Source organism: Piliocolobus tephrosceles, chromosome 4 (genome assembly GCF_002776525.5).
Source record: "Piliocolobus tephrosceles isolate RC106 chromosome 4, ASM277652v3, whole genome shotgun sequence".
NCBI lineage: Eukaryota > Metazoa > Chordata > Mammalia > Primates > Cercopithecidae > Piliocolobus > Piliocolobus tephrosceles.
This window is the reverse complement of record NC_045437.1, coordinates 80936366-80952305: the sequence shown is the minus strand read 5'-3', so window position 1 is coordinate 80952305 and position 15940 is coordinate 80936366. Positions and strand designations below refer to the sequence as shown.

Genomic DNA, 15940 nt, shown 5'->3' with positions numbered 1-15940 from the left:
TATGTGAGGGGCTTTATCACACTGAACTAAATTTATAGCCATTAACTTCAGGCTTCTCCAAATAGTTTCCCAGAACAACACCAAGTAGTTACTCATTAGTCAAAATGCTTTTTGTGCTGTTGTTTTTCAAAAGATTAATTGAAGTATTTCATTCTAAGAAAGCAGCTTTTCCTTCATAAACACTTAATAATTGCAAAATCATAAGTTTTTTACTCCTAGAATGGATGCTTAATGATGCATCCAATAAACTGTATTATTAGGATAGTGTCCTAATTGATCTCCCTCTCTTACACATCCTCCATAGCTACACACCATGCAAACCTAATCAAAAAGCTTCTGATAGCTCCTACAGCCTGGTATTCCAAAGTCCATAAATTTAAATACATATATATATATGTAGAAATACTTGTCTCTGGTCTGTCTTTAACTTATGCCTTGTCTAATTGATATGTGGAAAATGAAACAAACTTTGGTAGCTAATGGTAAACTTGAGTGATATCTTAGCACTTTGCACTGCAAGATGATGTGTATTCTTAAACTTTAGTTGTATTGTATAATGAATGGCTTGTGAGTTCTGACAGATATACCTCTTAAAAAAGTGATTTGCAGGATTCTCTTTGGAAATAGCTCCCTGATCTAAAAAGAAAGACTTTTTTAAGGAATTTTCTTAGCTTGAGGAAAATTATTTGATGTGTGCTTTATGAGTTATGTTGGATTACATTTATTTTTTCCAAAGTTTTTACAATAAATTTTTCATGGGAATCATTACTGTTATTCTGAAGGTCATCAGGAAAAATAAAAATATACTGATTATCAGCATAGCCCATAGTTTTGCCATCTGTGTTTCTCTTAGATTATAGGAGTGTTCATGTTTATCCCATTGGCCAAAGATTTCAAAATGCACCTGGACCTTATATTACTAAATTCAAAAATGATAACAATTTCATATGGTATTCACTAAGTCACAAAAGGCTTCTGTATACTAGCTTTATTATTAAGTATATTATGTCAGCTTTAGTTTTCTTAGTCTTTGAAAGAAAACCAAGCAGCAACATTGTTTTTGTCGTATGTTCATTACTAATTTTTATGTAAGCAATAACATCACACAGTCAGCAAATAATATTGGCCAACTCAAAGATGCCCAAAATCAGACAGCATGTTTTGAAGGATAAAAAATGTATATGCAGAGTGACTACAGAGTATTGATATAGAGTTCTGTTTGAGTGATAAAACATTCTGGCTGAGAATTGCCATTATGCAAGTAGTGGTTTAGGGAGGTTGTTTTCACAGCAGTGTGCAGGATGAATGGACAGGGGAAAGAATGGGAGGCTGCCTCTTAACAGAGTGTAGCTGTAGCAATAGTTATCACTTTGCAAAATGATAGATCTTTTACTGTAATTGGTTATTAATTTTCTTTAAAGTCATATTCATGTTTAATAAGATATTTATTTATTGGAGAAAAGGAGATATCAACTACTGTGCCACAATGATTACATATGTTTGTGGAATTAATATATAAAGACTTTCTCAGAAAGTTGCTGAGTGCCTGAAAAGAATACTGCCATTAGCAAGCCCAACTCTAAATAATAGTTTAAGTGAATGAAAATTAACCCCAGGAAATCCTCCTCTCTTAATGCTTCCTCCTGTCATGCAGTGCCAGGCTCTCCTTGATGTCCCCTGGGTACCCAATTCTGGATTCTATCTAGTTACTGCCCAAAATTTAGACTGCTCTCCTGATCTCCAGCACCATCAAAGCTTATCCCCCACTACTCTGTGATGAGAATCAAGTAAAATTAATTCTAGCTACGATTTTACATATTGATAATATGAGTGCTTTGCCAGACAATTCAAATACATAAAACTCTGGTTTACTTAATCAACTCCAATGCTATAACAAAACAACTACACAGGAACCATAAGGTGGGTTAAATAGTGCTCCCTAACCCCAATTCATGTATACCAGGAACCCTGAATACAACCTTATTTGTAAACAGGGTATTAGTTTGCTAAGGCTTCCATTACAAAATACCACAGACTGCATGGATCAAACAACAGAAATTGGTTTTCTCGGAGTTCTGGAGGTTCTGGAGATTTGGTTTCTTCTGAGGCCTTTCTCCCTGGCTTGCAAACAGCTGCCTTCTTGCTGTGTCTTCACTTGGCTTTTCCTCTGTGTGGCAGAATTACTGGTGTCTCTTATGTGTGTTCAAATGCCCTATTCCTATAACGACATCAGTCCGATTGAATTAAGGCCCACCTATATGACCTCATTTAACCTTAATTATCTCTTTGAAAAAGTCCTGTATCCAAATATAGTCACATTTGCATCCTGCAGATTAGGGCTTCAACATAGAAGTTCTGGGGAGGATACAGTTTAGCCCATCATAGGGCCTTTGTGGGTAAAAATTGTTAAGGATCTAAAGATGAAGACATATTTGATTTATGGTGGGTTCTTGTAAGAAGAGGAGAGAGACAATTAGAAGAAAGCCTGTGAAGACAGGCAGGGATTCATGTTATGCTGCTATAAACCAAGGAATGCCAGGAGTCACCAGAATCTGGAATAGGCAAGGAAGGATATTTTCCTAGAGCCTTCACAGGCTCTGTTGATACCTTGATTTCAGACTTCTAGCCTCTAGAACTCTGAAAGAATAAAATTCTATTGTTTTAAGCTGCCACATTTGTGGCACATTTTTACATTAACCTAGGAATGTAAACAAGGACAAGAACCTCTAAAGCATCTTCACTAGTCATCTCAGTGCCTTCTTATAGACAGATGTATATAAAGATAGTCCAGTATTCTTGAGGAGAAAATTTATCAACAGGTTTTGAGGGGGGAAAAGTCTATCTTCAGGTTTCAATTTTTATAATCTATCCAAATGCTTTTTTGTTTAATGAAAAATATATTAAATTTGCTGATTCTCCACTATGATGGAATGTTTGAGATTGTATCATAAAATAGTTTAGGTCTTTCTTCATATTCAAAATACTCATAAACTATTTTTATCCTCAAATGGCTGAATTTTGCACATTTACATTTACAAAGGAGGAAGAGTACAAAGGAGAAGGAAAAAGAGCAGGACGAGAAGCAACAACTAGTGTTTAAAAAATAGTTTGCAAATGTCAATCATGTGAGCCTTCCCAGAGTAATTTCTTTCTTTACAACTGCTTTTAAAATAGAGTGACAGTGGCTCAAAATGGCAACTGCCAAAATGTTTAAAAAAAAAAAAAAAAAAAAGAAAGTTACATGTAACAGCAACACCGTAAGATAACTTTGATGTGTTTTTAACATGAGAATTTGTGGTGAAATTTGGGGTCATAGCTATTCCTATTTTACTCTATTTGTAAACAACTGGTAAAAACTATGCTATTGCCATTGCCTTAGTGACATTTCCTTACTACATAAAGTGTAGATTTATTTTGATATGTAACTGGCAATGTTTTGGGGGCATATTTTTTAAAAATTGACCAAAGTCTAGTACATATTATCACTGGAGAATGTTAACCTGTTTACTTTCTAATAATCTGCTTATGTATTGTAAGTTATTCATGATTTGGGCATAGTCTCTAAATGTATGAGAAGCTAATCATATTACACATGGAACTAACTCTAAATCTACTGTTGGAATTGTGAGGAGATAGATGCAGAAAAGTAGCAAACCATATAGATCTACTACTTTTGTGAGCAATTAATCTCGTTGACATACTTATATGAGCTTGCATTAAAAAATGCCTGGAAAGCATGCTGTTGAATTCAGTTGTTCATTAATATTGATCATATGCTGTCCCCATTGTGTTAGGAGCTACTTAAAGATTACCTGCAAAAGTATTACAGCATTATTGATTTTAAAACTCCCTAAAGCCTCTTGTATCTTGAAAGTCCATTTATGCTTTCATGGTTAAGAGTGATATTGCAATTGTTGTCTAATCAGATAATTTGGAATTTTATGAATACTAACCAGAACACAAGCTTATAGTCACCACTCTGTATACTTCTTCTTTATGCCCTAATGCATAGAAAGACAAACTTCTTTACAAGACTTTTGAGGTGAAAGCAATTGAGATTGCCCTTGTCTTCTTTTTGTTTTACAGGCTCTGAGTGGTTGAGTAATACGCATTTGTTCTCAAACTTTGATCTGCTATTAAACTGTTTCAAAGTAGTGTGAGAGTGATATACATGTGTGCTTATGTATGTGTGTGTTCTGGTATGTTATAGAAAATATATGAGATGCCTCAAATATACTAAAGTTTTGGCTACTAAAATTAAGAATATGGCCAATTCTTAATTTTCATGTTTTAATATGATGCCACTAGGCAATCCTAGAATTAAATTTCCAGGAACCATTATGTGAACAAAGAAATGTATTAATACCAAGCATAGTATTCACAGTAAAGGATAGCCATTGAAATTGCCTTAAAAAATGAGATACCTAGTTATAAATAGATAACTAAGGATATTTTTCTGATGTGAGATTTGTCTTTCAGCTGCTGACAATTTTAATACCATACAAAGTGCTTATCCCAAATTACTAGCAGAGTCCAGCACATAACGAGTACCTAATGAATAAATGTTATTTAACCTGAAATTCGCAGGGGAAACACCTTCTGTAGCATACTAGGCAGTGTCCATTTCTTTCTTGTCCTCCCAGTACAAGCAACACTATATGCTATACGTGATTATTGTTGCTTATAGTGTCATAAGATCTTAAAGTAATATGTTTTTTTAGTATCAAAATAGAGAAGATTATGGAATGGGGGTAACCCCAAAGACAAAAGTTTTCCAGGATCCCTAATTCTCATATGAATAGCCTGCTTATTATCACTTGGGGCAATAAAACTGGAAACTGTTGCTATTGAACCTCAAACATAACTTTTGGCTAGGAAGCAAATTTTGTAAGTTGAGACCTTGGACTACATTTATTATGTTATCTTTATATACTAACGTGTGTTCTGATCATTTTAGTTTGTTCATGCATAAAGTGAATGTTTTTATTTATATAGAAATAGTTGAATTAGGTGACTAAAACACTGTTAATGAGATTATACAAGTTACATTTTTCTTCATTATGTATTTGCCAAAGAATTAAGATACATGTAATCATTATGCAAAAGTATACATTCTAATGGTCTGTTATTTACAATTCAGTGTAATACGTTTGAAGCTTAAACCATATTAGAGACAAAACACATTGGAATCTAATTATAAATTAAAGGACTTGAAGCTTGAAAGGTATAGAAAGGTTCCAGAAAATATCTAACTTAATTATTGAGTAAAAATCCAAAAGAAGGCCAGGCGCGGTGGCTCACGCCTATAATCCCAGGATTTGGGGAGGCCGAGGCAGGCAGATTACGAGGTCAGGAGATCAAGGCCATCCTGGCTAAAACGGTGAAACCCCGTCTCTACTAAAAATACAAAAAATTAGCCAGGCATAGTGGCAGGCACCTGTAGTCCCAGCTACTCGAGAGGCTGAAGAACCTTGGAGTGAGCCGAGATGGAGCCACTGCACTCCAGCCTGGGTGACAGAGAGAGACTGTCAAAAAAAAAAAAAAAAAAAAAAAAAAAAAAAAAAAAAAAAAATCCAAAAGAAAATGATGTCATAAACCTAAAATTAGAATACAATGTAGACAGCAAATATAATTTTTATCACTCATTATTTCCATATCCTTGTTTATTCAAAATATATCAAACACCTACTGTGTGCCAACATAAGTCTTCCCACACAGAATTTATGGTCTAGTAGGGAAAAGCAATAGGAAACCATTCATTTCAACACTTTGTCATGAGTACTTGAAAAAAAGTGTGTACAAGGAACATAACATCAGTCTCACATTATAATTACAGAGTCTATCTCTTTTCATAATATCTAATACACCGTGACCCATTTCCTGAAAATACTCTGAAATGTTTCCATTGCGCAGGATTTGGAGTCCTGTATTATTTGTAGCAACGTGCTTAGTGAATTCATGCTGATTCTGTTTACATCTGTGAAGACTAACATATGAATACACAGATTTTCAACATGGTAGGAAATGTGGCTTAACGGAAAGGGCATAGACTTTATAGTTAGGCAGAGTGTGTTAAAATCTACGTTTTTTCAGATAGATATGTTACTTATCCTCCCTGAGCCCACTTTATTGCCTCTAAAACAAGATTATAGTCTTACAAAGCATTGCAAAAATAATATGTATACTCATATTGTCTAGTATGCATGCAAGCCCTTTTGCTTTACTCCATCCTCATCCATTAAATGAAAATTGCTGAATTTCTTGGAGTATGAAAAATAACAGCAGCCATAACCTCTGAAACAGGTAATCTTTTTCTAAAATCCAGATGTCAGCCAAGGTCATGATGTCTTTTGGCGTGTAAATAAAAGGAGCTCCAATGTACCAATTCACATCATCTGGAAATCCCAGAGGCTGCCCCAAGATTGCTGGACAGGCTTCACCTGTGCCCTCAGGAAGTGTCCAGAATATTTGAGACTTAAGAAACCACTGTTTGCTCTATCTTCAGCTTCCTGAACCCATTGGATTCTTGAATCTCTTGGGCATCACATGCAGCAATACTTTTCCCCTTTTGCCAGGATAAGCCACATCAACAGTACAGCCCTTTCCCCTTGATTTCCCCAAGTACCACTCACAGGCATATGTGTTTAGCAGTTGTTATTGTAGAGCTCAATGCTCCAGCAGAAGCAATTCACATAGCATCTGTGCAAACAACTTAAACCTGAATTTTGGACATCACAATTTCTTACTAGCTACTTTTCATCACATATTACAGCCTCCCAGCACATTGCTTGACTTCTGTCTCTCCTTGAAGACTTTATTTCTGCCTTTCCTTTTAGAATTTCTGCTTCTCAGTCTTCTGCATCCATTCCCCAGTTCTTCCCTTTATTTTGCAGATCCATTTAGGTCATCTTGCTCTTCTCACCTTCTAGCCAAGTTTCACTTTTACAAAGACACAGGAGGCCTGAGTAAATAGCATCATGGATTCCAGGTTCCTATTTGCCCCTTTTTTGTTAGACAGACTTCCGTTGACCTCCTTCCTTGGAATCACTGTTGTTTTTGTTGTTGTTGTTGTTGTTGTTGTGATGGAGTTTCACTCTTTTAGCCCAGGCTGGATTGCAATGGCACCATCTTGGCTCACTGCAACCGGCATCTCCTGGGTTAAAGCAGCCTCCAAAATAGCTGCGATTACAGACATGCACCACTACACCCGGCTAATTTTGTATTTTTTGTAGAGACAGGGTTTCATCATATTGGTCAGGATTGTCTTGAACTCCTTGACCTCAGGTGATCTGCCCACCTCTGCCTCCCGAAATGCTGGGATTACAGGTGTGAGCCATGGCACCTGGCCTGGAATCACTGTTTTAACTGCTGTCAAGAACTCGCAGAGGACTTACTGTTTCCGTCATTTTCTATTTCTCCCTCGTCCAACCCTGTAAGTGTGAAGGAGCATAGAAGAGAGACTTATTTTCTCTGTGATGTAAATTACTCCACTCTCTTCAGTAATTTCTTACCAGTTTTGGTTTAAATAACTATTTTTCCTCCTAGGAACAAGTCCTTAAACTTAATTTTTCTCATATTAAGTGGTTTCTAGGGAACATTTCTGAATTCATATTGAGTTTTTTTCCTCACCTGCAAAATTGAAAAGTGAGATTAAGTGATCTCCAAGGATTCTTATTTGCTTAAAATTATATAATTTTTGACTATAGTTATTTATATGTTATTTTCTTTAGCTGTTATATACTTTGCTATCAGTTATCAGTTAATTTTACAATCTGTCATTTTTACTCTCATTTGAAGTGAATTGATGAGTCAAAACTCTAACATCACTATGATTTCATTCTCCCCTCCCCAGTTAATTGATGCTTTGAGAAGTACAGGTTTTAGAATCCCAGATTCTTAGTCTGAGGCCTCAGTTGGTCACTGATAGATATTGATTGAGAAATATTATATAGTCTTTCTGACCTTCAGTATTTAACGAAAAACTGTAAAAGAGGATAATAATGACAAATACCTAAGTTATAGTAAAGAATAAATGAGATGATTTATGTGAAAAGAGTTTATAAATTGTAAGGCACTATCAAATGTTAATTAATTTGTGAGGAGAGAAGAATTGGAAACTGAGAAAGAGGAGAAGGAGAGATAGGTCCTGTAGCATGATTTTCATTTTTTAGCAATGAAAGAAAATGGTTCAAATTGTTCTATAACTAGTCATTGGTCATTCACCTTTTTTCCTGTCTCAGATATTGGCAATGTACCACCTCAAAGGCAGGTGTTAGATAATTTAATTGATACGTGCTTCACAGCACAAAACTGTGTACTTAAATAAATATATTGTTTTCAATTGGTGTGGCGCTGACAAAAAAAAAAAAAAAATCACAGATCCCCTGAATCTTTTTTTTTATTATTATTATACTTTAAGTTCTAGGGTACATGTGCATAACGTGCAGGTTTGTTACATATGTATACTTGTGCCATGTTGGTGTGCTGCACCCATCAACTCGTCAGCACCCATCAATTCATCATTTATATCAGGTATAACTCCCCAATGCAATCCCTCCCCCCTCCCCCCTCCCCATGATAGGCCCCAGTGTGTGATGTTCCCCTTCCTGACTCCAAGTGAGCTCATTGTTCAGTTCCCACCTATGAGTGAGAACATGCGGTGTTTGGTTTTCTCTTCTTGTGATAGTTTGCTAAGAATGATGGTTTCCAGCTGCATCCATGTCCCTACAAAGGATGCAAACTCATCCTTTTTTATGGCTGCGTAGTATTCCATGGTGTATATGTGCCACATTTTCTTAATCCAGTCTGTCACTGATGGACATTTGGGTTGATTCCAAGTCTTTGCTATTGTGAATAGTGCCGCAATAAACATACGTGTGCATGTGTCTTTGTAGTAGAATAATTTATAGTCCTTTGGGTATATACTCAGTAGTGGGATGGCTGGGTCATATGGTACATCTAGTTCTAGATTCTTGAGGACTTGCCATACTGTTTTCCATAATGGTTGAACTAGTTTACAATCCCACCAGCAGTGTAAAAGTGTTCCTATTTCTCCACATCCTCTCCAACACCTGTTGTTTCCTGATTTTTTAATGATTGCCATTCTAACTGGTGTGAGATGGTATCTCATTGTGGTTTTGATTTGCATTTCTCTGATGGCGAGTGATGATGAGCATTTTTTCATGTGTCTGTTGGCTGTATGAATGTCTTCTTTTGAGAAATGTCTGTTCATATCCTTTCCCCACTTTTGGATGGGGTTGTTTGTTTTTTTTCTTGTATATTTGTTTGAGTTCTTTGTAGATTCTGGAAATTAGCCCTTTGTCAGATGAGTAGATTGCAATCAAAAGAACTAGAGAGGCAAGAGCAAACACATTCAAAAGCTAGCAGAAGGCAAGAAATAACTAAGATCAGAGCAGAACTGAAGGAGATAGAGACACAAAAAACCCTCCAAAAAATCAATGAATCCAGGAGTTGGTTTTTTGAAAAGATCAACAAAATTGAGACTGCTAGCAAGACTAATAAAGAAGAAAAGAGAGAGGAATCAAATAGACGCAATAAAAAATGATAAAGGGGATATCACCACCGACCCCACAGAAATACAAACTACCATCAGAGAATACTATAAACACCTCTATGCAAATCAACTAGAAAATCTAGAAGAAATGGATAATTTCCTGGACACTTACACTCCCCCAAGACTAAACCAGGAAGAAGTTGAATCCCTGAATAGACCAATAGCAGCCTCTGAAATTGAGGCAACAATTAATAGCCTACCCACCAAAAAGAGCCCAGGACCAGATGGATTCACAGCTGAATTCTACCAGAGGTACAAGGAGGAGCTGGTACCATTCCTTCTGAAACTATTCCAATCAATAGAAAAAGAGGGAATCCTCCCTAACTCATTTTATGAGGCCAACATCATCCTGATACCAAAGCCTGGCAGAGACACAACAAAAAAAGAGAATTTTAGACCAATCTCCCTGATGAACATCTATGCAAAAATCCTCAATAAAATACTGGCAAACCGGATTCAGCAGCACATCGAAAAGCTTATCCACCATGATCAAGTGGGCTTCATCCCTGGGATGCAAGGCTGGTTCAACATTCGCAAATCAATCAACGTAATCCAGCATATCAACAGAACCAAAGACAAGAACCACATGATTATCTCAATAGATGCAGAAAAGGCTTTTGACAAAATTCAACGGCCCTTCATGCTAAAAACGCTCAATAAATTCGGTATTGATGGAACGTACCTCAAAATAATAAGAGCTATTTATGACAAACCCACAGCTAATATCATACTGAATGGGCAAAAACTGGAAAAGTTCCCTTTGAAAACTGGCACAAGACAGGGATGCCCTCTCTCACCACTCCTATTCAACATAGTGTTGGAAGTTCTGGCTAGGGCAATCAGGCAAGAGAAAGAAATCAAGGGTATTCAGTTAGGAAAAGAAGAAGTCAAATTGTCCCTGTTTGCAGATGACATGATTGTGTATTTAGAAAACCCCATCGTCTCAGCCCAAAATCTTCTTAAGCTGATAAGCAACTTCAGCAAAGTCTCAGGATACAAAATCAATGTGCAAAAATCACAAGCATTCTTATACACCAGTAACAGACAAGCAGAGAGCCAAATCAGGAATGAACTTCCATTCACAATTGCTTCAAAGAGAATAAAATACCTAGGAATCCAATTTACAAGGGATGTAAAGGACCTCTTCAAGGAGAACTACAAACCACTGCTCAGTGAAATCAAAGAGGACACAAACAAATGGAAGAACATACCATGCTCATGGATAGGAAGAATCAATATCGTGAAAATGGCCATACTGCCCAAGGTTATTTATAGATTCAATGCCATCCCCATCAAGCTACCAATGAATTTCTTCACAGAATTTGAAAAAACTGCTTTAAAGTTCATATGGAACCAAAAAAGAGCCCGCATTGCCAAGACAATCCTAAGTCAAAAGGACAAAGCTGGAGGCGTCACGCTACCTGACTTCAAACTATACTACAAGGCTACAGTAATCAAAACAGCATGGTACTGGTACCAAAATAGAGATATAGACCAATGGAACAGAATGGAGCCCTCAGAAATAATGCCACACATCTACAACCATCTGATCTTTGACAAACCTGACAAAAACAAGAAATGGGGAAAGGATTCCCTATTTAATAAATGGTGCTGGGAAAATTGGCTAGCCATAAGTAGAAAGCTGAAACTGGATCCTTTCCTTACTCCTTATACGAAGATTAATTCAAGATGGATTAGAGACTTAAATGTTAGACCTAATACCATAAAAACCCTAGAAGAAAATCTAGGTAGTACCATTCAGGACATAGGCATGGGCAAGGACTTCATGTCTAAAACACCAAAAGCAACGGCAGCAAAAGCCAAAATTGACAAATGGGATCTAATTAAACTAAAGAGCTTCTGCACAGCAAAACAAACTACCATCAGAGTGAACAGGCAACCCTGAATCTTTTTTACTTTTTGAAAATCAGCCCTATCAGGAAGTCAAGGTTCGGGAACTGAACAGTTGCCACATTGTTTCCTGTTCCATGTGTATATTTATTAGACTCTACAACCATTGAATTTCATAACATTTTAAACGGAAAGAAATGGAGGGTCAAATACACCTCTCAGAAGAAGAAATAGATTCATAAAATCTTGCCCCAGTGCAGGACAAATTTGCCTCCCTTCTAAGTCCTCACCCATGGTTGAGATCCAATTGCAGTGCTTGAAGTGATGATGGTGATTTTTTTTTCCTCCTCATACTTTTCTTTTTTTTTTAACTTTTACTTTTTTGAGACAGGGTCTCATTCTATCACACAGGCTGGTTTGCAGTGGTGTAATCTTAATTCACAGCAGCCTCAACCTCCCAGGCTCAAGCAATTCTTCCACCTCAGCCTCCTAAGTAGCTGGGACTACAGGTGCACAGCGTCATGCCTGGATTTTTTTTTCGTTTGTATTTTTTGTAGAAGCGGTGTTTTGCCATGTTGCCCAGGCTTGTCTCGAACTCCTGGGCTCAAGCAGTCTGCCTGCCTCAACCTCCCAAAGTGCTGAGATTACAGGTGTGCGCCACTTCATCCAGCCCTTGTTTTTTTTAGTGCTTTTGACCCATGCAGGAGGAGTCATTCTCTATAGCACTCTCTATTTAATACCCTTGCCCCAACCCAGTTGCCTCAAGTTATTATTATTCATTTGTCCAGCTCTTCTACCTTGCTTCTTGTTTCAGCTGAACACACTCACTCCTTTTCTGAACTAATCTTCTAGGGCTTTCAAAATCACCTCTTCATACATAGTCAGACACTTAGTTTAATTACCCTTGCTTTCCTTTCCTAATATGTACATCTTAACTTCCTCTTCATTGGCTTTTCTTTTCCTTATAAATATGTTGTACTCTGTCCAATTAAAATAAGTACAGACTAAATTAGAGAAAACTATCGTTTTTTGTATTTGTCTTTTTTCATCTCCCAGGGAGAACTTTTCCTTCCTTCAACTTGAGTCTTCCCTTCTTCACGATCTCAAGTCTGGTTTCTGTCCTGAGTCAATTAACATCCTGCAGGAAGAAGACAATAAGATAGAATTAAAAGTGTTAAAGATTTTTAGGGGGGAATGTCTGTGATGGACAAAGGGGAGAGAGAGCAAGAGTAGATAGGATGAGCTTACAGACTGTGACACAGCCTGTCACTTTGAAGGGAGAAAAGGAAGGAGAGAACATTGCATAGAAAAAGTCTCAAACTGCTATGGTTTTAAGAAAAATCTCAGCCACACCAGTGGGGCACCTCAGAGTACAGAATGTTCATTAGAGAAATCCCAGGTCAGGCATGATTGGCCCAGCTAACTCTATGCCCCTTTGGTATTTAGTTTTTGGCCGGGGAGGCTGGCCTTGAAATAAATGCTGCCACAGCAGATCCTGTGGTTCAGTAGTTGGATGTTGTCAGCTAACCACACTCCTGGTAGCTGGTTTTCTCCAAGAGAGCTCTGAGCAGCACCACACTTTCATTAGCAGCCACAGTTACTAAATAATCTGCTGTTACTTTCTCAAAGTTTAAAAATGGCCATCAGTCCCTCTTCTCTAAGTATGCAACTTTTGATGAACTGCTCCTTTTAGATTGGCAGAAAATATGCTTCCCCAGAGGTATGTTCCACCATAAACTCATAGTCTATAAAAGCTTTGCAACCAGCTCTCCAATTCACTTGGTTTGTGTGGTTACAGCCATATGCTACTTGCACCAGCAGGGGACAAAAAAATTGTGGAGTTGTGAATGCAACTCCAGAAATTGCTATTCAGTATTACATTTAAAATTTTTTTATTTTTATTTTTATATTATTATTATACTTACTTTTTAAACACACAGTATTACTTTTGAAACACACAGGAGTATTCTACAATTCAGAAATTTTAATATCTAATTTACTACTAATAATTTTTTGAGCGCTTTACAAGTGACGGACACTGTTCCGGGTATTTTATATGTATGAACTCTTTTCATCTGTATTATAACCTCTTAAGGCAAATGTTTTAGTATTGACATTTAACAGAAAAGGAAACAGGCACAGAGAAGGTGTGTATATATCTCAAGACTGCATGACTGTGAAGTGGTAAAACCAAGATCCACACCCAGGCCATTAGTCTCCAGAGCTCATACAACCAGTACATTTCCTATGCTACTAATATCCAGAACACTTTTTTCAGTAAAATTATTAATTGTAAAATGTTGACTTAATGCCGACTTTTAAGAATATGCATCAAGCAAAAATATTTTTTTCTGTCTTTCAGGTCCCTGCATTCCTAATCCATGCCATAATGGAGGAACCTGTGAAATAAGTGAAGCATATCGAGGTGACACATTCATAGGCTATGTTTGTAAATGTCCCCAAGGATTTAATGGGATTCACTGTCAGCACAGTAAGTTATTCATAGTCATTGTGCTTTTATTATTATTGATTACAAAGTATACAAGCCATAGTCATTCTTGTTTATAATAGAATCATAGAATCTTAGAAGCAGAAGAGAGCCCTGGCATTTGGCTAATGCTGCTTCTCTCCCATGGATTACACCATGGCCACAGTGGAGGATTCCTAGACTGTATTTCAATCCTCCCAGTGGCATGGGAGGCTTGTAGTCTTCTGGTCAGCCCTTTTTATTAATGCCCCACCATCCTTGCCAAAAGTTGCACTTGACATTAAACTGATATCTGTTGTCTCTTTCATGTTTGTCCTAAAGTCACATCCTTTAAGTTTTCCAAAAATTATTCTGGTGATTAGGTTCAGAGATGATACTCAGAAAAACAAAACAAAACAAAACAAAAAAAACCTGCCACCCTGCCCTTAAGCCAGTTTTCTCCTTCTTACATGTTGGCATTTTTAGTGTGAAAATCTTTGAATGCTCAATAAATATACTACCTGCACTTCTTTGTTTAATCCCAATTCTTATTTATCTTGGAAGGTTAAAGAAAATAGATCCCACTAGTGATGATTTCTTCTTAGAAGGAGGGATGAACAGAAATGCCAAATGAATAGTGTGGTGCCTTAGTGCTGTAGGTGTTCAGCAAGCAGAGGGGCCACAGCCAACTCTAAGCTGTCAGGGGGATTTCTCACAGAGGTTGCCACAGTGAGCTGAGTCTTGAAGGAGGGACACAATGTTGATCAGAGACAGGGGAATGACACATAGTAGGAAGAGTGAGGAAGGAATAGGCAACCCATTTCTGTATCGATGGGTAAGACAATGGTATTAAGAACAATAAGGCAAAGCTGGATTTGTCAGCTAGAGCTGGATATCCAAGCATCAGAAAAAACAGAGCACCTTCTGGCTCTGTGATTTTGGGGAGTATCTTGTACTTTTCTGGAGACATGCCATGACCAAAAGTTTGTAGAATTTCCATAGAAACCTATTGTAGCGCATGGGCATGTGTGCTTTGTACAACTGCCATCTAAACTGCTTGTAATTGTCCCTAAAAGCTCAGATCACCAACAAAGAAATGAAAGGCTGTGGATGTTTCTCAGGTTGGGCCCAGAGGTGCCAAAGCTAGGTCTCCCTAATGGTAGCATCACTGCTCAGCCTTCACACATGGACACTTCAAAACAGCCCTGGAAAGATAGAGATAGAAGCCCAGAATCTCAGGAGCCCTGACGTTCACTTAATCCCATGAAGACAATATTACTTACCCTTACTTACCTTGTGATGTGGTATCAGAAGCAGTGCCCAGAAGGAAACAGACTGGCCACCCCAATGGAGCCCCTTAATTCTGAGCTTCTTGTATATAGCACACACACTTACAGAGGATGCCTCTGGAAGAAACGGATTTTCATGATGGGCTGCTGTCCAGTGTTCAGAAGCAAGTCTTATACCTAAGGTCATATTATCCTAACTTCCTGTTTTTATATGGGATCCAGGAGGCAGTAGGTGAGAGTATGTAAAGGCTTTATACTTAAAGTACAAGTATACTTAAAGGCTTACTGTTAGAATACATCCCTATTTGGAAGGACAATATGTGGAAGACATGTATAGAACCCTGATGTCACTTAAGTAGTTCACATTTATTAACTCTCCCACCATGACTTACTGTTGAAGTCAGAGTGAAGTTGAGGCCTGCCCTTAAACCAAGAGTTGGGAAACTTTAAATGTTAGTTCTAATTAAAAATATCTATACAGTGGTACAAAATTGTTTTCACATTTCTAGACCTTGTTTTCTTCATGTTGGGAAGGTCAGGTTAGTTTTAGTTATCTTTAATGGCCTGGAAGTCCCATTGAAGACATCGAGTCACCATTTGTCTTTTTTTTTTTTTTTTTTTTTTTTTTTTTTTTTGGTTATATAAGTGAGGTTGCTCCAGAAGGGTGTTAGCAGGTATATGTCCACCTGCATCTGACTCCTACACATAGTTGGCCATGAATTCTTTCTAGAGGACTATCAGGTTTAGGAAAACAGAATA

The 15940-nt window shown here is 37.3% G+C and overlaps 1 protein-coding gene across 2 annotated transcripts in view; it reads left to right on the top strand.

Annotated features, from left to right (window-relative positions):
- EDIL3 (EGF like repeats and discoidin domains 3) overlaps window positions 1-15940 on the top strand; it is a 458360-nt gene that overhangs the window by 198614 nt on the left and 243806 nt on the right. For both annotated transcript variants that reach the window (XM_023215003.3, XM_023215004.2), the window contains one exon: window positions 13788-13916. In XM_023215003.3, the coding sequence (XP_023070771.1) occupies window positions 13788-13916 (129 nt within the window). The remainder of the gene's footprint in view (window positions 1-13787; window positions 13917-15940) is intronic.